Source organism: Vombatus ursinus, unplaced genomic scaffold, assembly GCF_900497805.2.
Source record: "Vombatus ursinus unplaced genomic scaffold, bare-nosed wombat genome assembly UNPS02014798.1, whole genome shotgun sequence".
In the NCBI taxonomy this organism is placed as follows: domain Eukaryota; kingdom Metazoa; phylum Chordata; class Mammalia; order Diprotodontia; family Vombatidae; genus Vombatus; species Vombatus ursinus.
Window position 1 is genome coordinate 23,024,090 of NW_020954576.1, and position 21,258 is coordinate 23,045,347.

General features: G+C 37.6%; 1 protein-coding gene across 1 annotated transcript in view; it reads left to right on the plus strand.

Moving 5' to 3' along the window:
* The window catches only part of LOC114050012 (consortin-like), a 103,778-nt gene extending 82,520 nt beyond the window's left edge, over positions 1 to 21,258 (plus strand). The window contains exons 11-12 of the mRNA XM_027871524.1: positions 15,460 to 15,595; positions 18,542 to 21,258. Of these exons, the coding sequence (XP_027727325.1) occupies positions 15,460 to 15,595; positions 18,542 to 18,747 (342 nt within the window). The 3' untranslated portion in view covers positions 18,748 to 21,258. The remainder of the gene's footprint in view (positions 1 to 15,459; positions 15,596 to 18,541) is intronic.

Consider the following 21,258-nt stretch of genomic DNA (forward strand, 5'->3'; position numbering starts at 1 on the left):
AGCAGTAAAAGAAAGTTGAGCACATAAGAATTATTGTCCAAGTAGAACTTTTAGTTATGTCATTTCATTGAAGTTTTTTCTTTCTTTTTCATGTAGAATATAAAATTTAGTATATTCCACTTTTTAATCTTAATTTTTAAAAAATTTTAATCTTCATAGAGAATAACAAAAGTAATTTAAAATATTAAAGCAGCCTAGGAATAAGTTTTTATTCTGATCTTAATAAATATAGGGTTTTGAGGACAAGCCTAGTAGTGCTCACTGACTGACAAAAGATGGGCTACCTACTCCAGTAGCACAAATGTTATAAGTAATTCAAATCCAGATTTTTTTCTAAAGAAATCAAAACCATCTTAAGTAAAACAAGTTCAAACAAAAAATAACAATTTTTTAGAGAAAGTGATTTTGTTGTTTCCTGTAGTTTAGTGGAATAATAGCCAAACCCACAGGGAGGGCCTTTTTTTTTTCCCTAAGTCATTGTTAAGTTTCATTCTTACCTTTTGATTCTGTGCTTGTTTTATCTACAATTGATCATGATAGAATTCTAGATTAAATCATAATCCTACTCTACCAAGTATATTCAGTAAGCCAAAATTAAAGGCAAACAAATAATTACATGGATATAAAACTGTTTGAAATGTTTTTTTTTCAAGATTCCAGTAACATTTAAAACCTTAATTGCTTCTAAAGTAGGACATCAGCTTTTTTTTTTTTTTTTTTTTTTTTTAAAAGTTGATTTCTTTTTTTTTTTTTTTTTTTTTTTTTTGTTCTTAGTTTCCTTCATTTCCTATTTATGGTTGATTTTCCAGGAATAATTTTCCTTTTAAGTTTTTCTTGACATAATTAAGCAGAGTAAATGATAAAGTATTTTGATATTCTTCACTTTCATTTATTTTTGTCTCTGTGCAAACCGGTGTAAATTCGTTGAAGCAAATCCCTAAATCACCTTCCCTGGAATGGGAAAGGTATTAACCACAGATCCACAAGGAAGAAATGAAAATTTAAGCTGAATGGAAGCAGTCCATGAAGTCATGCTGTCTGTACAGCCATCATGGGTGGAGAGTAAGAAAGAGTGCTAAGTGTGAGGCAGGGTGCCCAGGGTGGGGCAGAGAATGACCAAAGGTGTCTTGTAAACCCATTTAAATATGTTTATCAATGCAGATTGCTCTCATTATACCAGAGTAGTAAGCTCTTCACAGTGTGACTTACAGATGTAGAATCTTAGAGCTAAAGAGACCCATGGGGTCACCTGATCTTCCAGCCTCCTTTTACAGAAGAGGGAGTGGAAGCATCAAGAGACAAAGTGTAAAGAACTGGGATTAGAGACTGACTGGATTGTCGTCCCAGCCCTGTCACTAACCAGCTGTTTTAGACCAAAAACACCACGTAGGGTATGCTAATTTATCTTATTCAGCAGAAGCAGCGTATTAAATATCTTCTATGTCTAGAGCACTGTGCTCAGACACTGGGGAAGAGAGGAAATTTAGAGGACACCAACTATTTTGTCGTACCAATTAATTTAATTTTTGAGTTGGCCTTTTTGTGTGAAACCACCTCTTATACATTAGCCAAATTAATATCAACCCTCTAGCTGTAAATTCTAAGAGTCTCTGAGCTAAAATTCAAATTCTGACAGATTTTTTTTCCTATGAAAAAAGTGACTTCTTCTATGACTTTTTTTTTCCCTTTATAAGTTGCCTTGCTTATTTATTTATTTTTTTTTTGAATTGAATGCAGCCAGTGGCTCAGTGGATAGAGTACTGGGCTTGAAGTCTGGCCTCAGATACTTATTAGCTGTATGAGCTTGGGCAAGTAATTTAACAGTTGTCTTCCTCAGTTTCCTCGTCTGTAAAATGGGGATAATAATAGCACCTACCTCACAGGTGATCCTCTGCATCACCAAGCTGACCCTAAAGTGAAAGCTTACTCTTGGAGCCTAGAGTCCAAGGATCAGAGCCCAGGTTCTGGTGGAAAGTGGATGAGGAAGATGGCCAGAGTGTAGTTGACATGGTTTGAAAATAACCAGGAAGTGGATCACCTGTAGGCCTTTCCTTAGGGATGCACTGGGACTGCAGTCAAGGGTTATGGTGTTTTCTAGCCAGCTCGGCTTAGCAGTCCACCTTGGAATGATGGGAGTCAGTTTACTCAAAGAGAACAGTCTCTGATAACACAATAATTCAGATATAGCCCAGGCTCCCTGTCTTTGGAAAGGAGCTAAGATTTTGTCCTTTCCCTCTTCAGCAGGGGTTCTTAACTTGGGGTCCATGACCTTTTTTTTTTATGCTTCAATAATTATATTTTAATGTAATTGATTTCTTCTATAATCCTATTTATTTTATGCATTTTAAAACATTCTGAGAAGAAATCCATAGGCTTCATTCAACAGACTTCTGGAGGGGTCCATGACAAAAAAAATAGTTAAGAAGCCCTGCTCTAGGCATGTTTGAGAACCCTTAGCTATGTCTTCCTCTTTATGGGCCATCTGATTCCTTCCCTAAAGACAGCAGCCACATTGATCTTCTACCACTCCCTGTTTGACAAATATATACCCCTTAATGTTATTAGGCATTTTTTTGTGGATCTGAATTTTAACTTTTAAATTGCGGAACAGTAGCTTTACGCATTAGTAGAAGGGGTTTACTCACCAGGAGCTGCCTACACAGATGAACTTACAGATGTGGGAAAAGTAGATAAATATTTCTCAAGTTGCAGTAGTGCACCCCAGAGCTACACACCCAGATAGGGCCAGAAAACTGTTTGTTGCTGTTGATTGTCAAAGTCTGACTTTCAATGGATTTGCATAAACAAGTCTATCGAGGCAAATTGAAGGAAAGTAGGCCTTTTTTTTTTCCATTTACTAATATGAAACAAAAATGTGCAGTCTTAGAGTGGGTTTTGTTTCTTTTTAAAAATTATGTTCCTTAAATAGGTCTATGCTTTTCTTGGTTTTAATATAACTGCTGACAAATGGATCCGCCCACCTAAGTTGACGCGAATTGTACATTAAAAAGAAGCAGTACAATGTCCTGTCCCTGTCATCATTTCATTACCGTTTAGGATGATGTCAGCATTCATTCTTTAAGCCAGCAAGCCTCATTATAGGGGAGGGGGAGGGGGACAGCCAGCAGGTGCTTATTAATCAAGAAACATGCAATTCCATCTCTTGAAAAAAACCATAGACTTTATAATTAATATTTCACCCAAATTATCCTTCCTTTTGAGATTACCAACACTGAATCCGTTTTGTTTTTGTTTTTTATTCTCATTTCTTGCTGATTGCATGTTCCACTCTATTGGATTTAGTTTTGCAGTCTCTAAGATTAATGCAGTATCCTGCCTGGCAAATATTTTTGCTGAATAGGATTAGAAATATAGAACTGAAAGGAATCTTAGAGGTCATCTAGTCCTACTCCCCTGGATGATGAGACTGAAACCCAGCAAAATTAAGAGACTTGACCAAGGCCACTCAAGTACTAAGTGTCAAGAGGGATTTGAACTCAGGTCCTTTGACTGTAGCAATAATGTTCTTTCTTCTATGATTTCCTGCCTCCCGATCAGTCATTTTATTGCCATTTTAAATATAGGGGAACCAGGGTTCAGAACGTTTAAATCATTTGCCCCTGTTCACACACTCAGTCAGAGACAGGCTATGATCCTAGGTTTTCCTAATTCCAGGTGTCCCATTCTATCTCCTCTGCCATGGGGTCTCTATATAACTGGCCTTTTTATCCTCTGCAGGATTCATTAAATTCATTCATGTCAACAGTATCAGATGTCAATTTGCATGTAGCTCCATCTTTAGTATCATATATGTGTGTCTGTGTGTGTGTAATGTACATCCAAGTTTTACAGTTTTCCTCAGTAGTATCCAATGCATTTTCCATATATCAAGCCTACTCTCCTAGTTTTATATTAACTGATACACATTTCTAAGCCAAATGTCAGATTTCTAAAAATGGGATCCATTGTTTAATATTTCCTAATTGTGGTAGAATGCAGAATAGTGTTATTGTAGAGTTAGAAATCACTTCCAAAAATGCTTTTGAGGAAGAAAATTGGATTGATATCTTGTAATTTACTTCAGTAAACCTTTGTTACATGCTGATTGCTGTGTATGATATGCTTGGTTTGAGAGAAATTCCAAAAGACATTTGATAAAGTCTCTTGTGGGATAATAAGGTAGATGCCTACTGGATGATAATTTAGGTGGATTGAGAACTGGTTGAGTGACTAGACCCAAAAAGTGCTTATCAGTGGATCACTGTCAATTTAGAGGGAGGTCTCTAGTGCAGTGCCCCCAAGGATCTGTCCTTAAGCTTGTGCTGTAAAAAACATTTTTTATTAATGATTTGGATAACAGAATAGGTGTCATATTTATCAACTTATACAAGAGACATGAGGGAATTAAACTGATTCTGTTTAATTTATGTAGATTCTATTCTGTAATTGATCCTGTTCTGTATAACTGCTCCATTTTGTATGATTGTTCAAGCCACATTCCTCTGTCTCTTTGCCTGTGAGCTAAGTTTAGGAGTTCAGTTCTGCTAATCACTTCTATTCTTACCTCAAGAAAATCTCTTATGCGTGAGGGATGCAGGTGGACACCAGGAAGTCTGGTCCATCATCTCTAACCTTGCAGGTAGACTCAAACAGTGAACATTTCTTAGTCACAAGAGTTGAGTTTCCCCCTTAGGTTAGTTAAAAGAAAACTTGTTATTCCCTCATACCTTCAACTCCTAGAAAATCCCATGACATCTGTTTGCTATCTTTGAAGGCCTACAAGCTGACGTGGTACATTTCCACAAAATATGCTGTCCAGTCTTGTCTGTCCTTGTACAATTAAGGAGGGTCTTATCTCCCTCCTAGGAACCAGGGAATCTGCTATCCCTAGTCAACTGTCAGTAACCTCGGGATGCAATATGGGTCCCGTAAATCAATCAAGCATTCCATAGTGACAATGTGGAGTGGTTACTAGCTCCACATGAGTGCTAGCCCACTTTCTTCAATGTAACCAATCAAGTTGTCCTCACCTCTCTCCACCCATGCTGCCAGGCCTTCTGCCAATTGCATTGTTTTCCCCACCTACCCATCTTTGTTCTTTGTTCTCCTGTACTTCACAAAACTGTATGAAGGCTAATAAGTTCTACCTGGGTCTTTGGTCATGAGAAAGGACATTGACCCAATTTATTGGTTACTGCTAGCATAACTAATAAATTGATCATGCTCGAACCATTGTCTCTGTTTGCCTTAATTTTTAAAAGTAATAGATGTGAAACTAGGAAGCTAGCCAACATTTCAAATGGCAAAATGAGATAATATTACTAAAGTGTTCTATATAGTGTTGGGCATATAGTTGTTATTGTTGTTAAATTGTGTTCAACTCTTCATGACCCCATTTGGGGTTTTCTTGGCAGATACTGGAGTGGTTTGCCATTTCCTTCTCGATGTCATTTTACAGATGAGAAACCAAGGCACCCAGGATTACATGACTTGCCCAGGGTCATACAGTTAGTAAGTGTCTGAGACTGGATTTGTTGAATGTTCATGTCCCGAGGCTCAGCACTCTATCCACAGTGCCACCTAGTTGCTCATTATTAAGTAGCATATAGTAGGCACTTAATAAAAACATGATCCTTTCCCTTCCCAAAGTCAAGATCCAAAAATACCTTGACAGGTTAGAACTCTGAAACATTAGACTGAATCTAGTAAGATGACATTTAACAGGTAAATGTAAAGTCTTATATCTGGGTTCAAAAAATCAACTCCATAAGATGTGAAAGATGTGTCTAGATAGCAGTTCACCTTTTTTGCTCTCTAAAGACAACAGTAAAGGGCAGTCTCTGGAGAAGAAAACCTAAAGGCAGTTAAATGGGACAGAACAGTCTCGTCTAAACTTTGTATCTTTCTCCATTGCCCAGTTGAATTTTAAACGTGCATGTCAAAGTAAAAATGAAGTTTGAGATGAAATATGGCTAGGAAATCATATATGTGAAAAAGAGGTAAAGGTTTTAATGAACTGTAAGCTTAGCATAGATAAGCAGTATGATACAGCAGCCACAAAAGCTGGTCATGTTTTATATTTTGCATCTACAAGTGCATCGATAGAGGCATTCACACAATGTCCAGAGCAAGGGAGCCGATAGCTAGACAACTGAACTCTGTATTGGTCTGACCACATGTAGAGTACTGTGGGTAGTTACCAGCAGTCATTCAGTGAATTAGAAATGTATTAATCGCCTGCTCCGTGCTAAGCATTATGCTAGGTGATTTTAGAAGAATACACAAGTATTTCTTCCAGGAACTTTTTAGTGTGTAATCCAAAGAAAAGAAGCCTTAAATACATAGAATAGCCATCTTTCCACATTTAGAAGAAGGACCATACATGTTTTGCTTAGCCTCAGGGAGCAGAACCAGAAGCTTGGATAAAAGTAAAAGCAAGTATATTTTAGCTCAACTTAAGAAAAATGTCCCCCAAATTAGAGCTGTTCAAAAATGGAATGGTCAGCCTTAGGTTAGTGAGTTTCACACCAGTGAAGATCATTAAGCATAGGCTAGATGACCCCTTCAGTAAATCGACAAGCATTTGTTATGCACTTGCTATGTGCCAGGCACTGTGCTAGGCACTGGGGATCTAAGTACGAAGAATTCTGCTTGATCAAGAATTCTCTTTACACCATCTCCCACCTTTTACAGGAAGCCAATTGCAAGTGACCTCCCTCCTTAACTATCTTGTGTTTAACTCCTTTGTATTTATTCCGCATATACTTATTTAAATACATGTATGTGATTCATTTGTACTGACAAAGCAATGATTTGACTTGTACTTCTACCTAAAACCCATGGCTTTTTATGTAGCCTACAGAGCCATGCTTCCAAAAAGTTCAATGATTCTTCAAAACAGGGCCTCAAATATGCATTCTGTTCCTTTATATTCCAAGGAGAGGATTTTAACCTCAGTGTCCTTGAGTTTTCTTCTCACTGTACTGGATTATATTGTGCCGTTTGAGTTGGAAAACAGCTTTATTTGTTTGTGCAATAAATTAATTTTTAAAGTGATGTTTAAGGTGCTCTTTGATAATTTGAGGGGTAGCATTGATAGGACTGTTTATTATGCAACTGTGGAACAATAGGCCAGATGGATCTTATTTTCATCTTCTGCTATTCAAAGGGCATCACCAATAACAATTGTATTAATTTACAGCTTGAGAAATTATTTTGTTCCCAATGGAAATATATTGAAGAGCTTTGTTGTAGTTCCTTTTTTTGATGTGAGCGGGGGCTAGTTGAAGAGGAGCTTAGCACTCAGTTTCAAGATCTTATTTCCTCAGATACGCTCATCAGAATCATAGTTAAACAGTATTGGACTAGGGGAAGAGCTAAAGAAACCATGGCCTTAGGTTCTAAAGTAACTAAAAAGATGATCCAGGTGCCTACTTGGACACATTATATTCTGCCTTCTTCTTCTTGTAACTTGACATTATACACCAAGACTCTTCCAAGGGCAGTGCTCATGAGGTATCCCCATATGCCAGCCACCTTCATCTGTGTTCTTTGGACATCTCTTTTTGGCCACCTCTTCTTGGCCACCTCTTCCTCCTTCCACATGTCTGCCCATGTCCCTTTTGTCCAATCTTTAAGAGGCTCAATACCCCTGGCAAAGCTAAGAAAAGGTGGAGGGAGAGGGAAAAATGAAAAGAATTAGAAAAGCTTTGACCTTTCCTCCACTCTGAAAACAGAGAGTTCCAGTTCCTTCTGAACTGTATCCCATCACTTTCAGTTAAGGGAACTAGGAAAGGGCAGTGTAAATTATACTTTGGTTTGTGGCCAGGAACCAGAAGGATATTGGGTAGTCATAGTGTATTGGGTCATGTCCAAGAACAGTGGCTCTTACTTTTTCATCCTTACCCCTTCTTTGGCATATGGTAATAATTCACTTCCACCCAGAATACATGTGGTGATGCCATCTACCAAGATGGTCTCCAGAGCCTTTATGTCTTCCAAGTTGGACTGAGGTGAATATGCTAGAGTACCTTATAATTTTCATACATCAAAAAATTAAGCTGAAGACTAAGAAGCCAATTTGATGCTGATTGCAAACACAATTTAAGCATTTGTAACAATCACATGATTTAAGCTTTCTTAAAGGTAAAACTTTTGTTTGTTTTTAGAAAACAAAATAAATGGTTTCATGAGGCCTTTACTATCCGGTTCCATCGCTCCTAGCTTATTAGAAAATGAGACAGTCAATTTTGTGACTGCAAAGATGTGGTCTGCTATAGAAAATTACTTGTAGGGGCAGCTAAGTGGTGTAGTGGATCACTGGCCCTGGAGTCAGGAGGACCTGAGTTCAAATCTTGCCTCAGACACTTGACACTTACTAGCTGTGTGACCCTGGGCAAGTCATTTAACCCCGATTGCCTCGCCCCCCAAAAAAAATTGCTTGTAAAGGCTTGTCTTCTCCCTTCTCATATTTTCATCAAGTGTGCTCTAAATATATGTGTAGATTATTCTAATAAAAGATTTTGTTGAGATGAAAAAAAAAAAAGAAAATGAGACACTGTGCTATCATAGGAAAAGAAAAATCTAAATTCTGGTCCCAGTTCTCTGAAGTTCTCCCTTTCTGCTATAAAGGAATTTTTGTTTATTTGTTTGTTTGGACTTGCTTTCTCTAGAAGGTCTTAAAAACCATTCTTGTGCATGAGACATGTATATTTCTACTTAAAATCTTAATATAGTTTGAGCTGCTCTAAATTTCTCAAAACAAAGATATTATTGGGAGTACTCGCTTTTGGAAGGCATAAAATGCTGATCTTGTATTGATTTTTGGAGATAGTGATTTATGTGTGCTCATTTTCAAAGAATTGAAATGGAGGTCTATGTTTGGTAATTTAGCTCTAAGAACCTTAAGATTTGAAAGAAACAAATAGATTGTGCAAATGCACAGCCCATTATCAAAGATAGGCTTATATTGGAAACCATCTCAGTATTCTGTATTTCATCTATCAGATGAAGGATAAATATTATAGGTAGTCCTTAAGGCAGTGCAACTTTTAGCAATTTATGTTTACTCAGCCAGTTGTACCCATGTTATTAATTTAAAGTACATTCTGCAGACTAGCATCATGCATATGAATTTATCTTAGTTGGTATGCTTCTGATGTATTTATGGTAAAGCTGTCCCACTCAAAGACCTAGTCTTTTCACCTACTCTCTTCCTCGCCCTGTAGAGTTCCTCATCTTGGGGTCTTCTGACATAATCTTCCAGGAATAAATCTTGATTGATCATCTCAAGGAATAAAGGAAAGAGAGAGAGAGAGTGAAGCAAGGAGTAATGAGTGAAAAAGGAATAAAAATTATTGTACCAAAGGAAAGTGTCACAACATTATAAAGTAATGAAACTGTGTGAGTGGGTATATAGACTATCTATGAAAATAACTTTCCAGAAAAAAGACTATAAGAATTTTTTTGAACAGCAGCATAATATAACCACATTTATACATATATGTATTCATATTCCCTAAGAGACTACTTTGAAGAATATTCATTTATGTATGAGTTGTTATATTTACTAAAAATTTCAGTGTCATTCTAGTCATGCTTGGTATTCATTCAAATTAAAATGAAATGAGCACTTTCTTACTAAACACAAAACCAAGAATTCATTTTCCACTGGCCAAACAATGAACTCATTGCCTTATTCCACTGCATTTTTGTCTTCCCAATTGACTTTTTGTGGTTCTGTGTTTCCATTCTATAACTTTGATGGTCTTGTTTTTGTATGCAATCCATAAAAATGACTTATAAGAGGAAAAATGAGTTATCTAATGATGGTACCATCTATTGTTATAATAAAGTAACATGTAGGACTTGTGGCTGAGATAGAAAGGTTTGAGAATTGGAGATTCAGACTCAAACTCAGAGCTTTGTGCCCTTGAGTTTATTCACCCACGGTAGCCCAAGTTTTAAGGCTGCTTCTGAAGGCATGAAGCGACAATTTATAATGACCTCTTCAACAAAATATCACTATACTACTTGGTTTTTTTTTTCCTCTGAGTACTTAGTCTGAGCCCATTTCTCTTAATTAAAAACTAGCTAGGGTCATTTAATCTAGTTCTTTAGTTTCAGTTAATTTGATAGAAGTAAGAATCTGGACGGCCAGAAACAGTACATAACCTTTTTTTCATGAGTCAGATGTGGAGTCTCCAGTTAGAATCATAGGATTTAGAAATGGAAGGAACCTCAGAGGTCTGCCACCTAGTCCACCCTCTCATTTTACAGACGAAGAAGCTGCGTCAGCCCGGAGAGGCAGATACAATGACGTCAGGGAGGAAACTCTCCCTGCCCAACAGCTTTCGTCTTTGAAGGGTGGTCATCTCTCATACCAGATTAGGAAGAGGGCCTCCCCTTGAGATGCTGCTGCTGCAGGGAACTCCTGAAGCGCTGAGGCATTAAGTGATTCAACACCTGGATCTGGCTTCCAGAGTCAGTGTCTATCCACTGCTCCCCACCGCCTTTCCGCCTTGATGTTAGCTTCCTTGTTCATCAGGCAGCACAACTGGCTTTTACACATCTACGAGTATTAAACTGTTGCTGCTATCAGTGGCCTCAAGAAATAGGTTAGAGCTCAAGATTGTTTTCTATTTTTAATGTAATCTGCTCTCACCTGTAATCTGTAATCTGATTTGGAATCCAAAGCCTGAGTAATTATGGAATGACTGCTTTAAAGAAGTAACACTGTTTTCTTCTACCTATTATACTTTCTTTCCTTACTTCTTTTTCTACACACAGATAGTTACAAGGAGATAGTGATAGGTACAGGTAATCTTAAATGCTGAAACTTTATGAAGCAGTTTTAAAGATTGGATAACTATCCTGAAATTATAATACCAAAGGGCATATTAATTTCATTGTCAAGCTATAAGTACCAAGTATTTTCTCTGCTTTCAGTTATATGTGTGTAAAATGGCAAAAATGATTAAATCAGTTCTTTTAACTATCTGTTCTTTTTAGCTATGGCTTTCTACATTTACTGGTTCCAGAAAAGTAGCTTATTTGAAAGACTATAAAGTATTTTCCATTCATTAAGCATTTATTAAGGGGCAGCTCAGTGGTGCAGTGGACAGAGTGCCAGCTCTGGAGTCAAGAAGGCCTGAGTTCAGATCTGGCCTCAAACACTTACTAGCTGTGTGACCCTGGTCAAGTCACTTAACTGTGATTACCTCCCCCCCCTTCCAAAAAAGCATTTATTAAATACCTATTGTGTGTAAGAAACTGTGCTTAGGCTCTGGGGGTACAGAGATGAAAAACAAAACAGTCCTGAGTCCTTTTCTGTTCTCCTTCTATATCATCCGCTTTATTGGGTTGAAATAACTATTTTTATGTGGATGATTCCCAGATCTATACAACTCACCCAAATCTCTCCCCCAAGCTTCATACTCACATTACTGACTTACCTCTTGGAAATCTCAAACTGGATGACCCATAGGACCTCAACATGTCCAAGATGGACCCCATCTGTCCAAAAAAATAAAAAAATCATCCTCCCCGTCACGTTGGCCTGCAACCTCCATGTCATCTTCCATTACCCACTCACACCCCCTCATATCCAATCTGTTGCCAAGAGTGGTTATTACTACCTTTCTAACACCTGCCACACAGCTGCCAGCCTGGTGTAGGGCCCAGCACCTTACACCTTGACCACTGCCGTAGCCCTCTAGTTGGTCTTCCTACCTCAGGCCTCCATCCATTCTGCTTCATAGTCTACTCATCTACCCAATGATTTTCATAAAAGGCAGATCTGGCCATGTCACTCTCCCCCTCCACTTTACTAAGTGACTTCCTGGTACCTCCAAGATCAAATATAAAATCCTCTGGCTTGTAAAAATGTTTCACTACCTGGCTCTTCACAGTTTTGTTACTCTTTAATCCCTTGCACATCCTCTCTGAACCAGCAACAACAGCCTCCTTGCTGTTCATACTCATAACACTCCTCCTGACTCCATACCTTGCCACTAACTGTCCCCCAAGCCTGGTATACTCTCTCTCCTCACCCCCACAGCCTGGTTTCCCTACTACTTTCAAGACTTAAGCTCAAATTCCACTTTCTGTAGGCCTTTCCTGAGTCCTCCCCTCTCCCCCAGTTCCCACCATCCCCCATTAATGCCTTTCCTCTGAGCCTCCTTTCCACCTACATTGTAGAGATCTTATAAGTACAGTTTTTACTTAGTGTCTCTTCTGTTATATGTATGGGAGCTCTGTGAGGGCAAGGGCTGTGTATTTGCCTTTTATAAGAACAGTGTCAGGAGAGGTAAAGTCTAAAATGAATTGAATCTTATGAAGAATGATGAAAAAGAATTTTTAAAATGTCTTTATTTTATGCTTCAAACAAGATCATGGAACAGGTTCACTGCTTATGGCAGATTATATGGTATAAAGAAATGACTCCATTCCTATTATTTAACTGCTTTAGTCTCCATAGTTCAAGTCTCTGGAGTTCAAATCTCCAAACACAGGCAAATTGTAATCCAATTAACTGCAATAAAATGCAGATGAAATTATGAATGGTTGCTGATCATCTCTGAAGAATAGAATAAAGAAAAGTTCCAGAAGTTGGAAGTTGTCCAAATATTTTTCCCAAAAAGGACAGAATAGAATCTAAAAGCTCTGGACTAGTGAAGCTGATTGGGAACACAGAATTGGAAGTAACCTGTGAGATCGTCTGATCCAACAGAAATCCCCTCTAGAGCATAACTAGTACATGGTCATTCAGCCTTTGTCTGAAGACTCCCCACCAAGGAGGAGACCTTAACAATGACCTAATCCAGACTTCTCATTGTACAAATAAGGAAACTAAAACCCAAAAGAGTAAAGTGATTTTGCCAAAAATGGCACAGCTAGATTAATCCCTAGAACAGATTAATATTTGAACAGCTTTATGAATACCTAGGCCAAGAAGGCAACACTCAGTAAGGACCAACACTGATTCACTAAGAATGCCCTGACAAATGAAGCTATTTCTTTTTTTTTTTCCCTTTGTTGGAGGATTAGAGGACTTGTCTTCCACCAAAATCCTATTCTAGTGCCTCTTTGTGGCATGAGGGTAGCACCAAGTTCTTCAGAGTTTAAGCCTCGGTAACTAAATCTACCAAGCTGAAAAAAAATCTCCATATAGTTGTAGCAGTGGATCATATACCTCTTGTCCAAAGGCCAGCCTGGTCGGGTTCAGTGCTAGAGAACTGACCACCATCAGGTGAAGAATTTTTTGAGCTGCAGCTACTCACAAAGACTAACTCCTAAGGCAGTGGTCTCAAACTCAAATAGAAGTAGAGGCTATTAAACTGTACATGAAGATCCCTGTGGGTGCATATTGCCTCAGAAGACCACATATAAGCATTATCTATGAACTTGGGTCTTCCTGGTTCCGGGACTGCCACCCTATCCATTATGCCACCTAACTGACAAACAAATTTGCCAATAGCACAGAGCTGGAGATAGCTAATTCAGTGGGTGGTCAGAACTAGGACTCAAAAATATCTTGACAGGCTGAAGCTAGCAAAATAAAATTAAAGATTTACAAATCTAAATTTCTCTACTTAAAAAAAAAGTCAAGAGAATAAGGAAGATATTTCAGTTCATGTAATAAAGACCTGGAATTTTAAGTACACTAGAATATCTGTATGAGTCAGTAGTGTGTGGTTGTCAAAAATAATGTAATTTAAGCTACATTAATAGAACCATTTTTCAGAACAAGGAAGATGATAGTCCCAATGTACTCTGTCTTTATCAGACAACATCTAGAATACCTTGTTCATTTGTCAGCACCACATTTTAGGAAGGACAACTAGGATGATGAGGGGACTCAAAACCATGTCATATAAAGGATAAGTTAGAACTGGGGAATGTTTAGCTGGAAGAAGATATTTGGGGGTGAATAAAATAATGGTCTTGAAATATTTAAAATGCTATCAAGCACAAGATGAATTAGCCTTATTTTTCTTGGCTTTAAAAAGGAGGATCGAGAATAGAAGATACAGGGGCAGTTAGGTGGCACAGTGGATGGAGCACCAGCCCTGAAGTCAGAAGGACCTGAGTTCAAATCCGGCCTCAGACCAAACACTTGACACTTACTAGCTGTGTGACCTTGGGCAAGTCACTTAACCCCGATTGCCTTACTAAAAAAAAAAAAAGAATAGAAGATACAAGGAAGGAGGTTTTGGTTTAAGAAATAATTTCTGATCATTGGAGCAGTCAAAAAAATGGAATAGGACACTTCGTAAAGTGAGGAATATTCTGTCATTTGGAACATTCAAGAAGAGACTGGGTGACTACTCGTCCGGGATGTTATAGAGGAATTCATGAATGGAACAAGAAATTAATCACCTTGGAAGCAGATGACTTCTAAGACTACTAGAACAAGGCTTAAGTGTTTATGCTTCCATTATATTGCCATTAAACATAGAATCCAGAGTTAGAAGGGACCTCAAAAGCCATCTAGTATGGCTCATAACTACTTGAATGAGTTTCCCCTCTCCAGCATATCAGCCTTTATTTGAAGGCCTCTATCAAGGTTAAAATAAGTTTTACCTCATATTACTCTCAATTGCCCCCCGTTCTAATTTTGGGGCCAAACAGTACAAGTCTAATCTATGTCAGCATTTCAAAAACTTGAAGATGGGTCTTGTTCCTCTCATGTCTTTTTTTCTCCAGGCTACACATTTCCAGCTCTTTCTACCAGTTTTCATGGGCACAATCTCAAGAACTGTCACCATCCTGGTCATTTGTCCCCCAGCCTACCAGTGTGCTTTCTAAAATGTGACCGCCAGAAGTGAACATAATACTTCAGCCATAGTGTGTCTTAGACATGTTGTCTCAGGAATGTCACTACCTAATCCTAGAAATTATCCATGTCTTCATGCAGCATTAGCCACATTAGCTTTTTTGGTTCCCACATCACATTGCTGACTCATACTAAGTTTGCTGTCCATTAAAACCCCCAATCAACTAAAAAATATCTACTCTCTAGTCGTGCCTCCTTATGGTTATCGCTAACCATGTTAGTGATTCTGCATCGCCTTATTAATATGTGCGTGTGTGTGTTTGAGCCTAGAAGCTTTATCATGTCAGATGGATTATTTGAAACTTAAGTTTCTATAGGAAAACCAAATCTAACATCATTTCAATTCATAGCACTGTTTTTAAGGAAAATAACTAACTGTAAGTAAATGGGCTATGTTTCTTGGAGTTTGATGCTCTTGATATCTTTCACATTGTGTTTTTGTTCCTACTTATGGATTACAAAACAGCAATGTTCAAATTAATCCTATAAGAAAGTGTAACCAAAGGACTTTCATTTTTTTGCCTCTACTCTAATGAATAATGAAATATGTAATTAATATGATCATCAATAGGTTTGGGGTTTTTTTGGCAGTACTTAGATGTGACTCTTCTAAATTTTGACAGGTTGTTCCAACAGAGGGACTGGTGTCTATATTAAAGAAAAGAAATAATAGTGAAGGAAATCAGCTTGCCCAAATGCAGCAAAAATCATCAAAGAGACGGGTGAGGTTCCAAGAAATGGAAGACTCCTTGGATCAGGGTAAGTTGCAGATAATGATTAGTAACAGGATTTTTAAAAGGAGATGTGTTCTCAAACCAAGAAGAGGCCGTAAATTCCTATGATTTCATCAGTCTTGGTATTGACATACTTGTGCCTTTGTAGATGATTTCTTAAGTTACTCTGATTGAAAAAAAAAAAAAAATCATTCTGTGGCAGCCAGCCTTCCTGTAGGGCACCTTTCCATACTTCCCTGGAGGGAGGACAGCCTATCACTAGGTCTATCCTTGAACCTGTTCTCTGTAGGACATGCCAACATTTGCAGTGCACAGACAGAAGTGACTTTTGAGAACCTAGAGTGACTGCCATTCCACATTGAGGCATCAAAGGAAGACTTTAGTGGAGGAATTGTTTCTTTAAATCATTACCTGTAACTAGAGATTGTTAGAATAGAGCTTTTGTTCCTTTCACATAGTTCACCGTGAGGAAAAAGAAAAGCATCATCTCAAAGAATTACCCTTATTACTCTTACTCTCATGAACTTCTTTCCCCTAATATCCTGTTTAAAATGTTTCTTTTCTTGTGAGTGAAGATTAATTTTTGTCTTTCTAATTCATGAACCTTAATATTCCCATGCTTTGTTAATAGTAGTATATAATTTTATATATAATATATTATAATATATCATATAAATAATAACAGTTCTGAATATTTGTAGATTGTAAGCCTTGTTTCAAGTTCTAGATCCTCTTCTCATGTATGTAAATGATGCTACGTCTCCTCAGAGAGCTCTACAATGGATAAAATTCATTAGGAGCAAAATGTTCTGGCATTTAAAATTCTAGTAATTGCCATCACCTTTGCCATAACTTTGTAAGTTGGAATTTGCAGGACCAGTCCTATAGAAGCTGATTTTTCCCTCCTAAGTACAGTGCCTGCAATTCATAGCTGCCACTGGGCATAGGTGGTACCTTGTAATGTGATTGCATAGGCCAAACAAAATTACCCAAGGGTCAGAGATGAATAATTAATAATATGTCCCAGATCCTGTGCTTTAAAGTGTAACTTCATAAGTTATGCTTCTTTTAAAATATAACTGTTTATTTAAATACTTATTAATCACTGTAAGTTAGACAAGTGACAAACAAGTTAGGGCAGGGTTTAAAGAAATATGTGCAGCAGTGTAGTACTTTTGACTAAACCACAGCTATTATTAATCACCACTTAACTCTGATTCTCCCCACTGTACTACAAGAACTTTCTGTCACTTTAGCAAGCGTCAGACTTCTCATCTACTATTTGGCTATGGGATATAGACTTGTACATGAAAGAAATCTTTGAGATCATATAGTCCAGCCCTTGTACTTTACAGATGAAGAAACTGAGTCCTAGAGAGGGGAAATGACTGGCCAGATATCACACAAGTAGTAAGTAGCAGGGCATTTGAACCAATGATCTCTGACTCCAGAACCAGGGCTTGCTTATTCCCCCGTACCAAGCTGCCTTATCCATAGTACTGCCTTAAACTCCCTATTTCTTTTTCCTGAAAAATGAAAATGGAGAAAAGACTGTGCGCTCATCTGCCTTTACACTGACCTATACAAAAAAAAAAAAAATGTGTTCTCAATCTTTGCCTTCAAGAGAGGGTAGCAACCCAGATATCTAGCATACTGGGCCCATGCTTGGTTCCAGTCCCACTTCTACCACTTACTGGTGTACATGTAATTTTAGGTAAGTCACTGTAAAATAGGAATGGTAATTCCTGCCCTCCCTGCCTTGAGAATCAGCTGACGTAATGGGTATGAAAGGACTATCAATGGTTGTGCTGATTATGGTGATTATATTATCACTATATTCTGTAGATTCTGACCAACCCATGTTTTTGCCATAAACATCTTAGAAGGGACAAACTGTTTCTGCTCTGAACACTTTAAACATGTATGGATAAAGTAGAAAAAATTATAAACAATTTAAACTGTATGAAAATAGTTATGCCAAAGTTTCCTAATAATGATCTAGATTTATAAAAGGCATATTCAGTGAAATTTATAGGAGCAATTATTTCATTCATTAAAAAATGACATTCTTATTATAAAGCAAAGTCTTAACCAAAATATAAATGTTATTTCAATTTAACTTGGCTACTTCATTATTTGTTATTATGGAGTAAAGTTCCATATAAAAATGCCCAGATTCCATTTAAGCACAATTTAATTTACTAAAAGAACAAATTGACCTTGAAAAGTGTCTTGGATTTGGAGTCAGAGAACCTGGATTAGAATCTCAGCTCTATCATTTACCAGTGTGACCTTGGGCCAGTCACTTACTTTACATGGGCCTCAGTCTTCTCAAGTTTGGGGGTTGGATTGGATGCTTTAAGCTCTTTGAGGGCATGGGCTATTTAATGTTTGGTTTTATGTTGCCAGTGCTTTATATGGACTTCTTTTACCAAAGATTACATACACTGTATCTCAGTATCTTATGTTAGTGGTAGCATTAATCTCTACTCTGACTCAAGTCAGAGAGGCATCATGGTGCAGCCTCTCGATCTCTAAACTGGGAGGCCAGAAGACCTAGGTTGAGATTCCAGCTCAGACACTTAGCAGCCGTGTGTCCGTAGACAAGTCAATTATTCTGTCTGCTCCCCAGTTTCCTTACATGTGAAAGGGAAAAGGTGGACATGATGACTTCCGAGGTTGCTCCCAGTTCTTCATCTGGGATCTTGTAAGTTGAATAATGTGCAACACGTTGAAATAGTAAGTGGTTATTTGTTATACATTGGGAAAGCTCTATTTCCAGCTCTATTTCTGTATTTCTCTATCAATAAACCTGCTTTTCCTAGAGGACTGGGATCGTTAGAAATATATAGCCTTTCCCACTCCGTGAACACATGGCGGATGCTGAGTGTCCTCTTCTGGTTTCACTTTGATAACCTCACCATATTGGAAGTTTTTATGTGACCTCTTGTTCGTCTTCATGTTCTCACAGATGAAGTTGGTGGTGGCTCCTGTCTTTTGCTGGTCTTGCTGTGCATAGCGACTGTTTTCCTCAGCGTCGGAGGAACTGCGTTGTACTGTACCTTTGGTGATGCGGAATCCCCTGTATGTACTGACTTTGCGGCCAACATGGATTTCTATTATACCAAGTTACTGCAGGGAATGACGGAACTTAAACGCAGGATACCCTTCTCATAGCAGCCTTCCCGCCTTGAATGCCACAGGCAGTGAGAACCACAGATCGGACAGTACTTCTGTCCTGTGTGCTGCCACTTTCAGTGAGATACCACGGGCGACAGAGACTTCTTCAGCACAGACTCTGAGCACCGGAGGGTGGAAGGACGACCAAATCTTGATGTCTTTGAGAGCACATCAGTATCTTCCATGTCGCTGCAAGTAGAAATGGATAAAGCATTCCTATAACCACCCATTTTTAGCCATCTTGATATGCTAACGGTTAAAGATCACGTTTAGTTTACATTTGTTTGTCCAAAGACGTTGCTTCCAGCTATCATGCAATAAGTCTTGTGTGTCATGAAAAGGAATTACCTTATAGTCTTGATGTCTTTGTAATTATACTCGGGAGCTGTGTAATCCAGGTTTAGCAAATCAATGTTTTCAAAGTCCACACCTCGTATGTGAAATAGTTGTGTGTATGTATTTGTCCGTCTCTCTCTATTCTCAGGCAGTTATTATGAGCAAATACCCAACACAGAATAATAGCAATTGTCATTATTCTTTTATCTTGAATATTGCTGTGCAGGCACAGATCTTCTTTCCATTTTAACCGTTGTTCAACTATGTAACTGTGGAATTGATGGCCTGGAGTAGATAGACAATTGAGTTTCAGAAATTTGGCTGTGCTACGTGGCAGTCAACAGCAGCTGATTTCTAGTTAATACGATTAGATCAAAATCTGATTAGATGCTGCTCCTCAGGCCTCCATTTCTAACTCGTGTTTAGAACATGTTTCTAACATGGTTTGCATACTTCTTAATGCCATGAACGAATGCTCACAGTTCCAGTTTAGGCCTCTCATATGAAAAGCAAACTTTTTTTTTTTTGCAAGTGAGATTACATCATTGAGATAAATGAATCAGTATTAAAAAATCATGTTATATTGAGGTTTTTTTTTTTTTACATTTGAAGGTGCATTCATATAATGAATTTGAATATGCATAACAGACATGTAATAGTCACTTTGTCATCAAAGGTTCAGTCATTTCTGGAATAGGTGAACTTCAGTTCCCTCTTCCCCCTAAAAGGTAACAATAATAATATGGAATTATCCCCCTCTGAGGCTCAATTGTCTAACACTTAGGAAGCCTTACTTTACCATTTCATATCACAGGCCACAATTACACATTATTATTTAATGTGAAACATTACTTTCAGAATAAAACTTAAGAATTATAATTTTCCAGAAAGTAATCTTTGTTTTACATTTTTTTTCATGTCAGAATCATTTAAAAGAGGGAGAAATCAGTTTTATATTTCTATGTGTTACTGGCTGGTTCAGTATCTCCCTTTGTGTTTCTGCTTATTTATTTAGATTAGATTAATTTTTAAGGGATTTTTTTCCTTTGTAAATTGAAGTGTTGCTGAGCGTGCATTTGGTTATTTTAAAGCTATCTGTACAATTACTGTATCATTAAGTGTGTGTTTTGATTTTCTGCAATTTAAGTTCAGAGTGTTTTTAAACTTGTTTATTTTTAAAATGATGGTTTTCACCTAAGAATACTGTTTGATTTATATGCATCATGTCACCATGTAATATCTTCAAGAGTTATGGGTCAGAGATATTTATTTAGAAGTATATAAGATATTGAGATCATGAATCCTTATACTTAAGACTGATTTTATTAGAAGATATTTTAATGTTCTATTATAAATTTTAAGAGATTAAAAAGCTGAGGTGATTTTTTTAAAGCAGTTCAGTTGCACTGTGTATCAAATTTATACTCAAATTCTATATAAAATATTGATGGTACTAATTTTTATGTGGTTCTGTCAGTAAGGCCTGCTCACAAGAGCTCCAGTGAGGGGCTGTTAGCCATAGCTAGACATCTTCTGTTTTGCCCTCAATTTCTAATTAGGAGACCTTTGTCCTGCAACCTAGCAGTTCCACATTAAGACAAAAATAAGGTTTTCCTCTCTGTTTCAGTCACACAGCTGAAGCCCTTCTCCTTCCAGGTAATTTACTGTTGGAATCTATAAGAAATCAGTGACAGCTGTATTTGCCTTTAGAACTTAAGGCCTCTTCCTTCTAGCATAGTTCCTATTGATTTGCTGGAAAGTTTGCACAAAGAATGGAGCAGAAAGGAAATAAGATGCTTTGGTAAAATTGAACAAGTGGTGCTTAGAGAGAATATCCTTATAACTGCCCTGAGTGGGGGAAAGTGAGGTCAGTGTAGTGTGGCCAGAGCACATAGATGCCTTGACTTACAAACAGGCTTAAAATCGTAACAGAGCAAATTAGGACAAGTTTTTGAAGTTTAATAGCCATTTATTGCATGACTTGGGGTAATTCCACTTTGTGATGAAAGGGCTGTTTAACTCACATGAAAAATTTCACCTAATTTTTCAACAGTGTAAAATTATCTGTCATTTGATGGTACTGATAATTTGTAACAAATCTAATATTCTTGAAGAACTGTATTTGAAAGCATCAAATCTAGCTTGTGATTTAAAATCTTCAACAAACAAAAA